The 16,071-nt window shown below is 51.2% G+C and overlaps 2 protein-coding genes across 4 annotated transcripts in view; one reads left to right on the plus strand and one right to left on the minus strand.

Annotated features, from left to right (window-relative positions):
• OSGEP (O-sialoglycoprotein endopeptidase) overlaps window positions 1–5,977 on the minus strand; it is a 144,635-nt gene extending 138,658 nt beyond the window's left edge. Inside the window, exon 1 of one of the 2 annotated variants that reach the window (XM_075319838.1) lies at window positions 5,790–5,977. Coding sequence is in view for 1 of the 2 variants with exons in the window: in XM_075319845.1 (XP_075175960.1) it covers window positions 896–937 (42 nt within the window). In the remaining variant the exon portion in view is untranslated. Of the gene's footprint in view, window positions 1–895; window positions 1,001–5,789 lie in introns of those variants that run through there. The other variant, XM_075319845.1, reaches the window with a different exon arrangement.
• On the plus strand, window positions 5,599–13,389 carry APEX1 (apurinic/apyrimidinic endodeoxyribonuclease 1). 2 transcript variants are annotated; one of them, XM_075319862.1, is made up of 5 exons: window positions 5,599–5,673; window positions 7,573–7,697; window positions 7,781–7,950; window positions 8,045–8,237; window positions 12,551–13,389. In XM_075319862.1, the coding sequence occupies exons 2-5, from the start codon at window positions 7,634–7,636 to the stop codon at window positions 13,063–13,065; spliced, it is 942 nt and encodes a 313-aa protein (XP_075175977.1). In that variant the 5' UTR covers window positions 5,599–5,673; window positions 7,573–7,633; the 3' UTR covers window positions 13,066–13,389. The 2 variants fall into 2 exon arrangements, with proteins under 2 accessions (XP_075175977.1, XP_075175969.1); XM_075319854.1 differs by lacking the exon at window positions 5,599–5,673 and adding an exon at window positions 5,861–5,941.
• The last annotated feature ends 2,682 nt before the right edge of the window (window positions 13,390–16,071 follow it).

Raw genomic sequence — 16,071 nt, forward strand, 5'->3', positions numbered from 1 at the left:
ACTGCAACCAATGACAGACGCTGGTGGGCGGGGAAAGCAGTGCATATGCATGAAGGTAAATTAGCGGCCCTGGAAGTGAATGAGCGCCAAGGAAGCAGTTAGAGCTGTGCCGGAGCCTCGGTAAGTACAGCCCGCTTGCGCCTATCCCACTAGCTCTTCTACCACCATTTTTATCGCCGGATTCCGGTTCCCATCGACTTATACGGGATACGGCGTCTGGTCAGATAAGCGGGATCAATTCCAAGCCAGAACCGGATTTTTTTTTAATCCGGTTAGGTCCTTATCCAGATAGCTGAGGTAGACTATTACTATTTGCTATGAGCAAGCAAGCCATCAAGCTGCACAGGTTAAAGGTACCGTCACACATAACGAGATCGCTAGCGAGATCGCAGCTGAGTCACGGTTTCTGTGACGCAGTAGCGATCCCGCTAGCAATCTCGTTATGTGTGACACCTACCAGCGATCAGGCCCCTGCTGTGAGATCACTAGTCGTTGCAGAATGGTCCAGGCCATTTTCTTCAAAGGCGATGTCCTGCTGGGCAGGACGCATCGCTGTGTATGATGCTGTGTGACAGGGTCACAGTGACTGCTGAGATCATTATACAGGTCGCTACTGCCACCTGTATTGTTCCTGCATCACTGGTAAGATCTGTGTGACATCTCACCTGCGACCTCCCAGCGACTTACCTGCGATCCCTATCAGGTAGCATGATTTTCGGGATCGCTGGTAAGTCGTTGTGTGTGACTGGGCCTTTTCACTTACATGACTACAAGTTTAAACAACATAGTATGTTAATTAATCAATGAATAACAAGTCAATTAGCTTTCGAAGGTACTTAGATAGGTTTAGCAAAGCTAGTATGTCAATCGGAGACCGGTTTTCTTTATTATGCACCTTGGGGCGATTCGGAAGGGGATGTCCAGCAGTGGAAAACATGACAGGACTTTGTCAGTACTTCCTGGTGTAGTAGTCAATTGCGGCTATCAGTGACAAAAGCTCATGGGCACCACAGCCAAATATCACCGGTCTTCTCCTATGAATGAAGATGGCGTTTTGGTATCGACTGCACCCCCTGCTCCCACTATGGTTATACCCCTGGTAGCAATGTGCACGTCACTTCTGCACTGTACGGGCCAGAGAGACATAAAGACAGACCAGAAGACGATGCTGAAGTTGGTTTCTTATTCGTCAGTTTCTTATTCGGCAATTTAATATTTTCAGTTTTTTACAGGTTTAACAACAATAATAACACATCACAATAATAAAATACATTGCACTGATGTGCCCGAATATAAATACACAAAATCAGCGGCGAAAATTATAAAATTGGCAAAAAATGGGCATCAAAGTAGGCACCGAAGTAGGTTAGTGAAAGGGTTAAATAGCTTTGGGCCACTGATCTCACACCACAGTTGCATATCTAGTGATGCCCCTAATCAAATTCAAGTGACTTCAGCCTGGCCCACTTTGATGCCCATTTTTTTTTGCCAGTTATATAATTTTTGCAGCTGATTTTAATTGTATTTATATTAGGGCACATCAGGGCATTGTACTTTATTATTGTGAGGTGTTATTTTTGTTGTTAAATCTGTAAAAAACTGAAAATACTAAAATTGACGAATAAGAAACCAACTTCAGCATCGTGTCCAGAAGCGGACATATTGGTTCAACCCGAGCGGCCGCATGGGGGCCCGAGATAAGGGGGCATTTCTACCTCCACAACAGGTAGAATTGTCCATTATGATCAGTTATTGGACAGCACAGGGCCCAAATACTGTTCATGCACAGGGGCCTCGTGTCTGAGGCCTTCATTCATGGGCACACAATATGCCATGATTGCCATCTATTATACCGCCTATGTCGCCTGGGCCAGTATTATATACAATGATGGCGGCCCCTGCTATCTGTGCCCTTCATCCCCTAACCCCGGCATTTGCCACCTGTATCCAGAGCATTACACCATATTCTAGGTCAGTGCCCTCTGGGTGTAGTGTTATACAATGATGGCCGCTCCCTGCTGTCTGTGTCCTTTATCCCCTAACCCTGGCATATGCCACCTGTATTCCAGCGCATTACACCATATTCTAGGTCAGTGCCCTCTGGGTGCAGTGTTATACAATGATGGCCGCTCCCTGCTGTCTGTGTCCTTTATCCCCTAACCCTGGCATTTGCCCCCTGTATTCCAGGGCATTACACCATATTCTAGGTCAGTGCCCTCTGGGTGCAGTGTTATACAATGATGGCCGCCCCCTGCTGTCTGTGCCCTTCATCCCCTAACCCTGGCATTTGCCCCCTGTATTCCAGCGCATTACACCATATTCTAGGTCAGTGCCCTCTGGGTGCAGTGTTATACAATGATGGCCGCTCCCTGCTGTCTGTGCCCTTCATCCCCTAACCCTGGCATTTGCCCCCTGTATTCCAGCGCATTACACCATATTCTAGGTCAGTGCCCTCTGGGTGCAGTGTTATACAATGATGGCCGCCCCCTGCTGTCTGTGCCCTTCATCCCCTAACCCTGGCATTTGCCCCCTGTATTCCAGCGCATTACACCATATTCTAGGTCAGTGCCCTATGGCTGCAGTGTTATTATATACAATGATGGCCGCCCCCTGCTGTCTGTGTCCTTTATCCCCTAACCCCGGCATTTGCCCCCTGTATTCCAGGACATTACACCATATTCCAGGTCAGTGCCCTCTGGGTGCAGTGTTATATACAATGATGGCCGCCCCCTGCTGTCTGTGCCCTTCATCCCCTAACCCTGGCATTTGCCACCTGTATTCCAGGACATTACACCATATTCTAGGTCAGTGCCCTCTGGGTGCAGTGTTATACAATGATGGCAGTCCCCTGCTGTCTGTGCCCTTCATCCCCTAACCCCGGCATTTGCCACCTGTATTCCAGGGCATTACACCATATTCCAGGCCAGTGCCCTATGGCTGCAGTGTTATTATATACAATGATGGCGGCCCCTGCTGTCTGTGCCCTTCATCCCCTAACCCTGGCATTTGCCCCCTGTATTCCAGGGCATTACACCATATTCCAGGCCAGTGCCCTCTGGCTGCAGTGTTATATACAATGATGGCGGCCCCTGCTGTCTGTGCCCTTCATCCCCTAACCCTGGCATATGCCACCTGTATTCCAGGGCATTACACCATATTCCAGGTCAGTGCCCTCTGGGTGCAGTGTTATACAATGATGGCCGCCCCCTGCTGTCTGTGCCCTTCATCCCCTAACCCTGGCATTTGCCCCCTGTATTCCAGGGCATTACACCATATTCCAGGTCAGTGCCCTATGGCTGCAGTGTTATTATATACAATGATGGCCGCCCCCTGCTGTCTGTGCCCTTCATCCCCTAACCCTGGCATTTGCCCCCTGTATTCCAGCGCATTACACCATATTCCAGGTCAGTGCCCTCTGGGTGCAGTGTTATTATATACAATGATGGCCGCTCTCTGCTGTCTGTGCCCTTCATCCCCTAACCCTGGCATTTGCCCCCTGTATTCCAGGGCATTACACCATATTCCAGGCCAGTGCCCTCTGGGTGCAGTGTTATACAATGATGGCGGTCCCTGCTGTCTGTGCTCTTCATCCCCTAACCCTGGCATTTGCCCCCTGTATTCCAGGACATTACACCATATTCTAGGTCAGTGCCCTCTGGGTGCAGTGCTATATACAATGATGGCCGCCCCCTGCTGTCTGTGTCCTTTATCCCCTAACCCCGGCATTTGCCCCCTGTATTCCAGCGCATTACACCATATTCTAGGTCAGTGCCCTCTGGGTGCAGTGTTATACAATGATGGCGGCCCCTGCTGTCTGTGCCCTTCATCCCCTAACCCTGGCATTTGCCCCCTGTATTCCAGGGCATTACACCATATTCCAGGCCAGTGCCCTCTGGGTGCAGTGTTATATACAATGATGGCGGCCCCTGCTGTCTGTGCCCTTCATCCCCTAACCCTGGCATATGCCCCCTGTATTCCAGGGCATTACACCATATTCCAGGCCAGTGCCCTCTGGGTGCAGTGTTATATACAATGATGGCGGCCCCTGCTGTCTGTGCCCTTCATCCCCTAACCCTGGCATTTGCCCCCTGTATTCCAGCGCATTACACCATATTCCAGGCCAGTGCCCTCTGGGTGCAGTGTTATATACAATGATGGCAGTCCCCTGCTGTCTGTGCCCTTCATCCCCTAACCCCGGCATTTGCCACCTGTATTCCAGGGCATTACACCATATTCCAGGCCAGTGCCCTATGGCTGCAGTGTTATTATATACAATGATGGCGGCCCCTGCTGTCTGTGCCCTTCATCCCCTAACCCTGGCATTTGCCCCCTGTATTCCAGGGCATTACACCATATTCCAGGCCAGTGCCCTCTGGCTGCAGTGTTATATACAATGATGGCGGCCCCTGCTGTCTGTGCCCTTCATCCCCTAACCCTGGCATATGCCACCTGTATTCCAGGGCATTACACCATATTCCAGGTCAGTGCCCTCTGGGTGCAGTGTTATACAATGATGGCCGCCCCCTGCTGTCTGTGCCCTTCATCCCCTAACCCTGGCATTTGCCCCCTGTATTCCAGGGCATTACACCATATTCCAGGTCAGTGCCCTATGGCTGCAGTGTTATTATATACAATGATGGCCGCCCCCTGCTGTCTGTGCCCTTCATCCCCTAACCCTGGCATTTGCCCCCTGTATTCCAGCGCATTACACAATATTCCAGGTCAGTGCCCTCTGGGTGCAGTGTTATTATATACAATGATGGCCGCTCTCTGCTGTCTGTGCCCTTCATCCCCTAACCCTGGCATTTGCCCCCTGTATTCCAGGGCATTACACCATATTCCAGGCCAGTGCCCTCTGGGTGCAGTGTTATACAATGATGGCGGTCCCTGCTGTCTGTGCTCTTCATCCCCTAACCCTGGCATTTGCCCCCTGTATTCCAGGACATTACACCATATTCTAGGTCAGTGCCCTCTGGGTGCAGTGTTATACAATGATGGCGGCCCCTGCTGTCTGTGCCCTTCATCCCCTAACCCTGGCATTTGCCCCCTGTATTCCAGGGCATTACACCATATTCCAGGCCAGTGCCCTCTGGGTGCAGTGTTATATACAATGATGGCGGCCCCTGCTGTCTGTGCCCTTCATCCCCTAACCCTGGCATATGCCCCCTGTATTCCAGGGCATTACACCATATTCCAGGCCAGTGCCCTCTGGGTGCAGTGTTATATACAATGATGGCGGCCCCTGCTGTCTGTGCCCTTCATCCCCTAACCCTGGCATATGCCCCCTGTATTCCAGGGCATTACACCATATTCCAGGCCAGTGCCCTCTGGCTGCAGTGTTATATACAATGATGGCGGCCCCTGCTGTCTGTGCCCTTCATCCCCTAACCCTGGCATTTGCCCCCTGTATTCCAGGGCATTACACCATATTCCAGGCCAGTGCCCTCTGGGTGCAGTGTTATATACAATGATGGCGGCCCCTGCTGTCTGTGCCCTTCATCCCCTAACCCTGGCATATGCCCCCTGTATTCCAGGGCATTACACCATATTCCAGGCCAGTGCCCTCTGGGTGCAGTGTTATATACAATGATGGCGGCCCCTGCTGTCTGTGCCCTTCATCCCCTAACCCTGGCATTTGCCCCCTGTATTCCAGCGCATTACACCATATTCCAGGCCAGTGCCCTCTGGGTGCAGTGTTATATACAATGATGGCGGCCCCTGCTGTCCCTCCGTTATCACCCTATAGTCCGGAGCCCCAGTGGCGGGGTCTCCCCTCACGTGTCCGGTACCTGCACCCGGGGCTCCGCCCTTCCCGCCGGCAGCTCCGGCCTCGCCACGTGTTTGTGTTGTGCGCCGCTTCCCACGACGTGTTTCCGGCAGCCTCGTGTGGAGCTTCCTCCGGTGTCTTTGTGTGGCTCGTCCCCGGGAGGCGTCGTGTTCGGTGTGTGCGGGTCACGTATGATTACCGGGCTGTTATAGGGGGTGCATTGCCGGCTATGGAGCGTGCAGCCGGCCACACAGGGCTCCGGCATCATGCACGCTGAGGACACATCATTATTAGGGGCGATCTCGCACGCTTTTCCCACCTTTAGTTTTCCCCGCTTAGTGCAGGAGCCTCTGTGCGTTTTTGTGGATTCCCATCAGAATCCAGACCCTCCATTTGGGTTTTGTGCACATTTCCCCATATTCATGGCTAGGTGAAGATGGCAGTGAGCACAGGCTGGGTGTAGGTCATTACAATGAGCCTGACCCTGGATCCACACTGCAAACCACGGGCAGCCTGGACCGGAGGCGGGCGGTGAGATGGGGCGGCTCTGCAGAGAAAGCGGACCGCGGACTAGGGGGACGTGACTAGTCCAGTGTAATTTGGGTTCACATTTCCGTTAAATTGTATCAGTTACAATCCGCGGCTCTGGTAAACAACGCTATCCGTTTAGTGGATTCCGTTGTGTCCCATATACTTGAATTAGTGGCGGATTGCGACTGATTACCTTGCGTAGCATCCGCTGTGCTGCGGTCAGTCGTTTTTGGACTGACCGCCGGGCGGAAAAACGCAGAATGTAACGTTTTTTTCGTGCCATCAAAATTAACGCACCGCGCAGGAATCCGTCACGCTTGTAATGTTTGTCTATGGTGCTGGATTCTGTCATGCTCTACTGAGCGTGCCCAGCATGTTTGGCACACCCACTGGGCTGTCCCAAACACAAACGGATCACGACGGATCCATCAAAAAACCGGATGCACAGCGAATGTAAGGCTACTTTCACACTTGCGTTGAACGGTATCCGTTGCATTGCGTTGTGTAACGGATGCAACGGATGTGTTGCATATAGTGACACAACGGATGCAACGGATGCTGCAAAACAACGCAATTCGTTTTGATTTTTTTTTTTTTTTTCCCGGTTTTACCAGCGGCAGACTATAGTGAACGATCAGCTGATCGTTCCCTGCAGCCGGCCGCCGGGTGATCAGCTGATCGCTCCCTGAAGCCATCCGCCGGGTGATCAGCTGATCGCTCCCAGTAGCCGGCCGCCGGGTGATCAGCTGATTGCTCCCAGTAGCCGGCCGCCGGGTGATCAGCTGATCGCTCCCGGCTGCCGGGTGATCAGCTGATCGCTCCCTGCAGCCGGCTGCCGGGTGATCAGCTGATCGCTCCCGGCCGCCGGGTGATCAGCTGATCGCTCCCGGCCGCCGGGTGATCAGCTGATCGCTCCCTGCAGCCGGCCGCCGGGTGATCAGCTGATCGCTCCCTGCAGCCGGCCGCCGGGTGATCAGCTGATCGCTCCCGGCCGCCGGGTGATCAGCTGATCGCTCCCTGCAGCCGGCCGCCGGGTGATCAGCTGATCGCTCCCTGCAGCCGGCTGCCGGGTGATCAGCTGATCGCTCCCGGCCGCCGGGTGATCAGCTGATCCTCCCTGCAGCCGGCCGCCGGGTGATCAGCTGATCGCTGTCACTTGCCGGCGCCCGGGCATGCCGGCGGGCGGGCGCTCAGCTGACTTTTCGCGGACTTGCTATTTTATGTTTCACACAGCAGGTATCTAGGTTTAATGTCTCCTTATTTCTTATGGACAGGTGGAAAGTCAAGACGCTCCGATCCTTGTCGTATCCACGTCTGATCTCTTTGATCCTCAGAATGCCCAAACGAGGAAAGAAGGACGATCTCAAGTGTGAGACGGAGTCGTCCGTACAGGATGAGGGTAGGTGACGTGCCCGTGGCACATGGAAATACGCCAGCGATTTGTGGCCTTTAGACTTCATCATTTATCTCTACATCTGTCAGAGCCTGAAAACAAGAAGGGAAAGAAGGGAGGTAAGGAAGCCGAACCCGTGATCACGTATGAAGATGCCCCCGACAAGCTGACCACTGAAGATGGCAAGAAGTCCACGCTGAAGATCAGCTCCTGGAACGTCGATGGTATAAGAGCATGGGTCAAAAAAGCCGGTTTGACGGTAGGCGCATTAGAGAGGGGCCATCTTTCCTGCGGTGCTGTACTACTATTACCAGTTGTTGATTCTCCATTGCCCTGTTTTATACCCTCTGCAGTGGGTGCGAGAGGAGGATCCTGACATCCTCTGTCTTCAGGAGACAAAGTGTGCCGAGAAGGCTCTCCCTGCAGACATCAAGGACATGCCGGAGTACCCCCATAAGTACTGGGCCTGTTCTGATGAGAAGGAGGGTTACAGCGGAGTGGCAATGCTTTCCAAGGAGAAGCCGCTGGATGTCTCATATGGCATTGGTGACTATATTCTGCCAATTTTCTCTTAGACTTCTTCCTTCCAGATGCCTGACATCATGGATCGCGGCTTGCATATTTGAAACTGTGGGCAAAGTTTGGGGCCTGAATATTTATTCCATGTTCATTAACAAATGCAATAAGAGCTCCCAAGTCACTGGGAGTAGTTAACTTCGAAGATCTCAAGTAGAAATGAATCTCTGTAAAATGGGAAAATTTAATTTCAAAGTGTTACTAAACTTTAAAGGGAATTTGTCAGCAGGTTTTTGCTATTTAATCTGAGAGCAGCATAAGGTAGGGGCAGAGAGCCTGATTCCAGGAATGTGTCACTTCTTCAGCAGCTTGCTGTAGTTTCAATACATTCAGTGTTTTATCATCTGGAGATTATCACTGCCGGACTAGGTGTTACATGCTCAAAAGTCAGGCTAATCTGTGTAACCCCGCCCCTACCACTGATTGGCAGCTTGCTGACAATGCACAGTGTACGCAGGAAGCTGCCAATCAGTGATGGGGGCTTGAGTTATACAAAGTTATATCCACTGCTACATCTACAACATGATTTTTATCAAAACTGCACCAAGCAGTCCAATAAGTGTTACATCGCTGGAGTCAGGGTTTCTGCCCCTGCCTCATACAGCTCTCAGATTACATAACAAAAACTTGCTGTTATATCCAGTGTTCAGTACTTTTGATCAATGGGGTGGGTTCTAGGGACCCCTCTAATTACCGAAAGGAAGAGGTAGAAGTGTTTAGATTATCTTCAACCACAAGTAGAGCCATACATTGTCCTTTGGACTTCAAATTAAGCCCCTACACAGCTCTGCTGGACGCAGAGGATAAGCTACCAATTCTGAAAAGATGGTGGGAGTTTTGTGATCCAGACTAGTGATGGGCGAGCGTGGTCACCACTGCTCATTACTTGATCAAGCATTGGGTTTCTCCAACGTGACTCGAGTACTGAGTATACTTGAAGGCAATGGAAAAATTGAGCATTTTCAAACTCAGATGTTCGATCAAGTGATGAGCTCTGGGGATCACGCTTGGTCATCACTACTCCAGACTAACACCTTAACGCCTACAGTATATCACAAAATTGAGTACACCCCTCACATTTTTATAAATATTTTATATCTTTTCATGGAACAACACTGAAGATATGACACTTTGTAAATTAGTCAGTGTACAGCTTGTATAACAGTGTAATTTTGGTGCCCTCTAAATAACTCAACACACAGCCATTAAAGGGGTGGTTCACTACTCTGCAGTAGTGACCACATCTCTGCAAAACTGATAGGGAAGGCTTTTTGTAAATACCTTGTGTTGCCAATTCAGCCTCTGAGTGGTGCTATCGCGGTCTGCTCTTCCCCCCGTGGCCTGCCCCAGTCTCCAAAAAGCCTTCTCTATCAGGTTTACAAAGTTTTGGTCACTACTGCAGAGTAGTGAACCACCCCTTTAATGTCTAAACTGCTGGCAAGAATAGGGCATGGTGTTCACTAAAGCTTCACAAGAGCCACTAATATACTCTTTTACTCCTTCATGACAACATCACTGAGCTGGTGGATTTTAGAGACCTTGCTCTCCTCCACCTTCCGATAGAGCAGGGGTGGGGAACCTCCGTCCCGCGGGCCGCATGCGGCCCGCCATGACCTTTTATGTGGCCCCCGGGCAGATTCCTGGGGGCGGCAGTGTTCGTGCTGTCATTGTGGGCTGCCGGCCCTTTAAATCCACACATTGCTGCTTGTGCGCACCAATGTGTTCTCCCGCCGGCCAGTGCCAACGTGATCAGGACTTTGTGGGCGGGTTTAGCGCTCTGCGCTTCCGTCTTACAGCCACCTCATGTGCCCGCCCCTCTGCCCTCCGGAGCTGAGTGCCCGCCTTCTCTCTCCTATGCTGTGTGTCCGGCACCTGCACTCCACTGCTGCGAGTCCGATGCTGCTGTGTGTCCAGCGCCCGCCCTCTGCTGCTGTGTGCCCCGTCCAGTGCTTTGTGCCCCCCCCCCCGTTCTGTGTACCCTCTCCCCCAGAGTTCTGTGAAACCCTCAGCGCTGTGCCCCCCGATGTTGTGTATCACCCCAGGCTTGCGTCTTCCCCCCCCCCTCAATGATGTCAGGGCTCCCCCAGTCCTGTGTGCCGCCCATCCCCCCAGTCCTGTGTGCCGCCCATCCCCCCCAGTCCTGTGTGCCGCCCATCCCCCCCAGTCCTGTGTGCCGCCCATCCCCCCCAGTCCTGTGTGCCGCCCATCCCCCCCAGTCCTGTGTGCCGCCCATCCCCCCCAGTCCTGTGTGCCGCCCATCCCCCCCAGTCCTGTGTGCCGCCCATCCCCCCCAGTCCTGTGTGCCGCCCATCCCCCCCAGTCCTGTGTGCCGCCCATCCCCCCCCCAGTCCTGTGTGTCGCCCATCCCCCCCCCAGTCCTGTGTGTCGCCCATCCCCCCCCCAGTCCTGTGTGTCGCCCATCCCCCCCCCAGTCCTGTGTGTCGCCCATCCCCCCCCCCAGTCCTGTGTGTCGCCCATCCCCCCCCCCAGTCCTGTGTGTCGCCCATCCCCCCCCCCAGTCCTGTGTGTCGCCCATCCCCCCCCCAGTCCTGTGTGTAGCCCATCCCCCCCCAGTCCTGTGTGCCGCCCATCCCCCCCAGTCCTGTGTGCCGCCCATCCCCCAGTGTGTGTGATGTCTGTGCCTCCCTGCGCCCCAGCCCCTCTTGTGGTGTCTGCGCCCCAGCCCCTCTTGTGGTGTCTGCGCCCCAGCCCCTCTTGTGGTGTCTGCGCCCCAGCCCCTCTTGTGGTGTCTGCGCGGCCCCCAGCCCCTCTTGTGGTGTGCATGGCCCCAGTGTCTCCTGTGACTTACACATCACATTGGAGATGCTGGGGGTATATACATCAAAGGAGGGGCTGGGACATATACATGTCCCCTCCCCCTTGTGTGATGTGTGTGCCCCCAGCGTCTCCTATGATGTGTATGCCACCAGTATCGCCTGTGACTTACACATCACATTGGAGATGCTGTTGGCATATACATCAGATTGGAGATGTTGGGGGCATATACATCACAGGAGGGGCTGGGGGCATTTACATGTGCCCAGCCCCTTGTGTGATGTATGTGCTTCCAGTGTCACCTGTGATGTATATACAGCAGTCCCAGTGTCTCCTGTAATGTATATACAGCAGTCCCAGTGTCTCCTATGTGATATATGTACCTCCAGTGTCTCCTGTGATGTATATACAGTGTCTGTTATGTGATGTATATGATTTATTAACCTTATTATCACAAAGAGTTGACTGTGCTCCAGACGGAGGCAAACCTAAAAAAGCAGCTGTGAGAAGAAATATGATTAGTTTCACCGAACATCACAGCCGCACAAAAGAGAAGCCGCTCCAGCCGCCACAGTAGCGGTGAGTTAATCGTTTCACCAAATAGAACAGGATCATTTAAACATTGATAATTTTGTGTGACCCCCGAAGGTTTGTAGAAATTTCCAAATGGCCCCTGGCAGAAAAAAGGTTCCTCACAGATGCTCTATTGAGTTTAGATCTGGAAACATGCTTGTCCCACACCTTTACCCTCAGTTTCTTTAGCAACGCAGTGATAGTCTTGGAGGTGTGTTTGGGGTCGTTATGTCTGAATACTGCTGTGTGGCCCAGTTTCTGAAGGGAGGGATCATGCACTGCTTTAGAATGTCACAATACATGTTTTTCATTCATGGTTCCCTCAGTGAACTACAGCACTAATATAGCCCCAAACCATGACACTCCCCACTTGAACTGGTCTAGTTAAGCAACTGTATGGTCTTGGCCACCGTGCTGCAGCTCAGTTTCAGGGTGTTGGCAATCTTCTTTTAGCTTAGGCAGTCTTTATGTAGAGCAACAATTCTTTTTTTCAGATTCTCAGAAAATTCTTTACCATGAGGTGCCATATTGAACTTCCAGTGACCAGTATGAGAGAGTGTGTGAGTGATAACCCCAAATTTAACACACTGATCCCCAGACACAACTGAGACCTTGTACCACTAACGAGTCACATGACATCGGGGAGGGAAAATGGCTAGTTGGACACAATTTGCCCATTTTCACTTAGGGGTGTACTCACTTTAGTTACCAGCATTTTAGACATTAATGGCTGAATTATTTAGAGTTTACACCAAATTTACACTATTATACGAGCTGTACACTGACTACTTTACATTGTATCAGTGTCATATCTTCAGTGTTGTTAATTTACTCTTTGTGGCCCTTGTTTAATTACTTGCTGGTCAAATGGACACTTTGTTATCATATGTTTTCTCAGGTCTGTAACCTTTTTTTCTTCTTTTCTTTCTTACCAGGGATTGAGGAGCACGATAAGGAGGGTCGTGTAATCACTGCCGAGTTTGACTCCTTTTATTTGGTTGCTGCTTATGTTCCCAACTCTAGCCGCGGCCTAGTACGCCTAGATTACCGCCAGCGCTGGGATGTAGACTTCCGTGCCTACTTAAAGAGTTTAGATAGCAAAAAGCCACTCATTTTGTGTGGTGACTTAAATGTTGCGCATCAGGAGATTGACTTGAAGAACCCCAAGACCAATAAGAAAACCCCTGGCTTCACTCCCCAGGAGAGAGAGGGATTCGGAGAGCTCCTGGCTGAAGGCTTCATAGACAGCTTCCGTCAGCTGTACCCAGACAAGCCGTACGCATACACCTTTTGGACTTACATGATGAACGCACGGGGCAAGAATGTTGGCTGGAGACTGGATTACTTTGTCCTGTCCAAAGCTTTGCTTCCAACCTTGTGTGACAGCAAGATCAGGAGCAAAGCCCTGGGAAGTGACCACTGCCCAATAACCCTTTATATGGCCATATAAAGGCAACTTGTGGTGGTCCCAAACATACTGTCTGGTGGTTTACCTTGAACTATGATAGAAGCATAGCACTTGGTAAGCGGCCACACAACTCTACTTGACGATGAAAATCTAGTTCAGCATATTGATATTCTGAGATGTCAGATTGTACCGTTATACTGGCCTGTATAACTAATTTAGGTTTGCAAGAAAATGTCCATATTCACTTAGTCATGGTCATGTAGAGGTTGGTCATGAGATTAGGCCAAGCTTGATGGTGCTTTTCTTTTAATTGGCTTTTGCCATATAGTGTTTGATTCTGAAAAAATAAAAGTTTTGTTTTTTCTATTTCCGAATTTTTTTTTTTTTTTTTAACAGATGGTTTCATCTTCAGTCAATTAAATTGGGTTACAGTTATGTATTATAAGGCCGCCTGCACACGTTGAGTATTTGGTGAGCTTTTTGCCTCTATTTGTAAGGGTACATGGCCACAATCAGGACATGCTATGTTGTGGACCCAGCGAGTCCTGACCTGCGAAGCCGCGAGTCTTCTCCGCAGGAGAACGCAGGAAACAGCAGCTGCTTGTGCCCACGATCAGGGTTCGGGGTGTTGCGGTCTCTTGCTTGTGTTCTCCCTGCGGAGGATGCTTGTGTTCTCCCTGCGGAGGATGCTTGTGACACCGCAGCAAAGAATTGACATGTTGTGGCTCAGGAGAGCTGCACTGCAGGTCATTTTTTCCTGCAGACACACAGTGGGCATGGGATTTCTATAAATCCCATCCACTGTGCTTGTACTGTACAACGCAGCGTTTTGGACACAGCTGAAACATGCTGCGTCCAAAGCGCTGCAAACACTGATCGTGGGCAGGCACCCTAAGTCAAAAACAATCTGAGGAAAAGTATTAGGCTATGTGCGCACATTGCGGTTTTTACCGCGTTTACAACGGCGTAAATGCATACGTTCTGCTTCCCCAGCAAAGTCTATGAGAAGTCAGCAAATTCCATGCGCACGTTGCTTTTTTAAACACAGCATTTTGGATGCCAAATATTTGACAAAATCGATGCGTTTAAAAAAGCAGCATGTCACTACTTTTGTGCGTTTTGGTTGCATTTTCCACCCATTGAAATCAATGAGGTATGTCAAAACGCAACCAAAATGCGCTTACACTGCATTTTTGTTGCTTTCTGCATGCTTTTTTGACAAACAGAACGCCTGTCTGTCTGTCTGTCTCTGTGTCAGTCTCTCCCTCTTCCCCCTCTCTCATACTCACCGATTACTGACCGATCACCGACGCGGTGCTGCACGGCTGTCACAAAGCTCCGGCGGCTTCTCCTGCTTTTGAAAATGCCGGCCGCTCATTATACCATCTCGTATTCACTGCTTCCCCCGCCCACCGGCGCCTATGATTGGATGCATTCAGAAGAGCCTCCACACTAGAGTGACAGCTGTCTCACTGCAACCAATCACAGCCGCTGGTGGGCAGGTCTATGTTGTGCAGTAAAATAAATATATAATTAAAAAAAAACAAACTGCGTGCTGTCCCCCCCCAATTTTGTTACTGTCAAGCCAAGGTAAAGCTACACGGCTGAAGGCTGGTATTCTCAGGATGGGGAGCCCCACGTTATGGGGAGCCCCCCCAGCCTAAAAATATCAGCCAGCAGCCGCCCGGAATTGCTGCATCCATTAGATGCGACAGTCCCAGGACTCTACCTGGCTCATCCCGAATTGCTCTGATGCGGTAGCAATCGGGGTAATAAGGAGTTAATGGCAGCCCATAGCTGCCACTAAAGCCCGCTTTACACGCTACAATATATCTTACAATGTGTCGGCGGGGTCACGTCGTAAGTGACGCACATCCGGCATCGTAAGGTACACTGTAGTGTACATTGTAGTGTATTGTACATTGTAAGGTACATTGTAGTGTGTGACAGGTACGTGCGATTGAGCGGTAAAACGTTCATCGCATGCATGTCGTTCAATTCCTAAAAATTGAATGTTACGTTATTCATCGTACCCGGGGTAGCACACATCGCTGTGTGTGACACCCCGGGAACGATGAACAGATCTTACCTGCGTCCTGCGGCTCCTGGCCAGCAATGTGGAAGGAAGGAGGTGGGCGGGATGTTTACGTCCCGCTCATCTCCGCCCCTCCGCTTCTATTGGCCGGCTGCCGCGTGACGATATGACGCCAAAGGTCCCTCCCACTCCAGGAAGTGGACGTTCGCTGCCCACACAGAGGTCGTATGGACAGGTAAGTACGTGTGACGGGGGTTAATCGTTTGTGCGGCACATTCAACAAATTGAACGTGCCGCACATACGATGGGGGTGGTTACGATCACATACGATATCGTATGCGAAATCGTAACATGTAAAGCAGGCTTAAGTCCTAGATTGATCATGGCAGGCGTCTATGAGACACCCCCATGATTAACCTGTAAGTGAAAGTAAATAATCACATACACCTGAAAAAAATCCTTTATTTGGAATAAAAGAAAAGAAAACACCCTCTTTCACCACTTTATTAAAATCCCCAAATACCCCTCCAGGTCCGGCGTAATCCACACGAGGTCCCATGACGCATCCAGCTCTGATACATGAAGCTGACAGGAGCGGCCACAGACCATGACCGCTGTGTCAGCTCCACGGAGCAACTGAAGTGAGCCGCGCGATCAGGGATGGCGTCACTCAGGTTACCCGTGGCCACAGTTCTCAGGTGGAGGACTCCAGCTGGCCGCGGGTAACCCGAGTGACGGCACCTCTGATTGCGCGGCTCACTTAAGTCACTCAGGGGATTTGCGGTCACCGGTGAGTCTTTCACCTGTGATCACAAATCAGGCCGTATCACACAGACAGAGCCGCGCAATGACAATGAAGTTGGGTGAAGTTCATCCGAGTTCATTCTGATCGCACAGCTCTGTCTCACAGCCAGCCATGCTCTATGGGGAATTAGAGCCAAATGGGACCACACTGTCAAAAAGCATCCAAAACTCAGCGTTTTGGATGCTTTTTGAAACGCACATGGAGTGAC

Source organism: Anomaloglossus baeobatrachus, chromosome 1 (genome assembly GCF_048569485.1).
Source record: "Anomaloglossus baeobatrachus isolate aAnoBae1 chromosome 1, aAnoBae1.hap1, whole genome shotgun sequence".
Taxonomy (NCBI): domain Eukaryota; kingdom Metazoa; phylum Chordata; class Amphibia; order Anura; family Aromobatidae; genus Anomaloglossus; species Anomaloglossus baeobatrachus.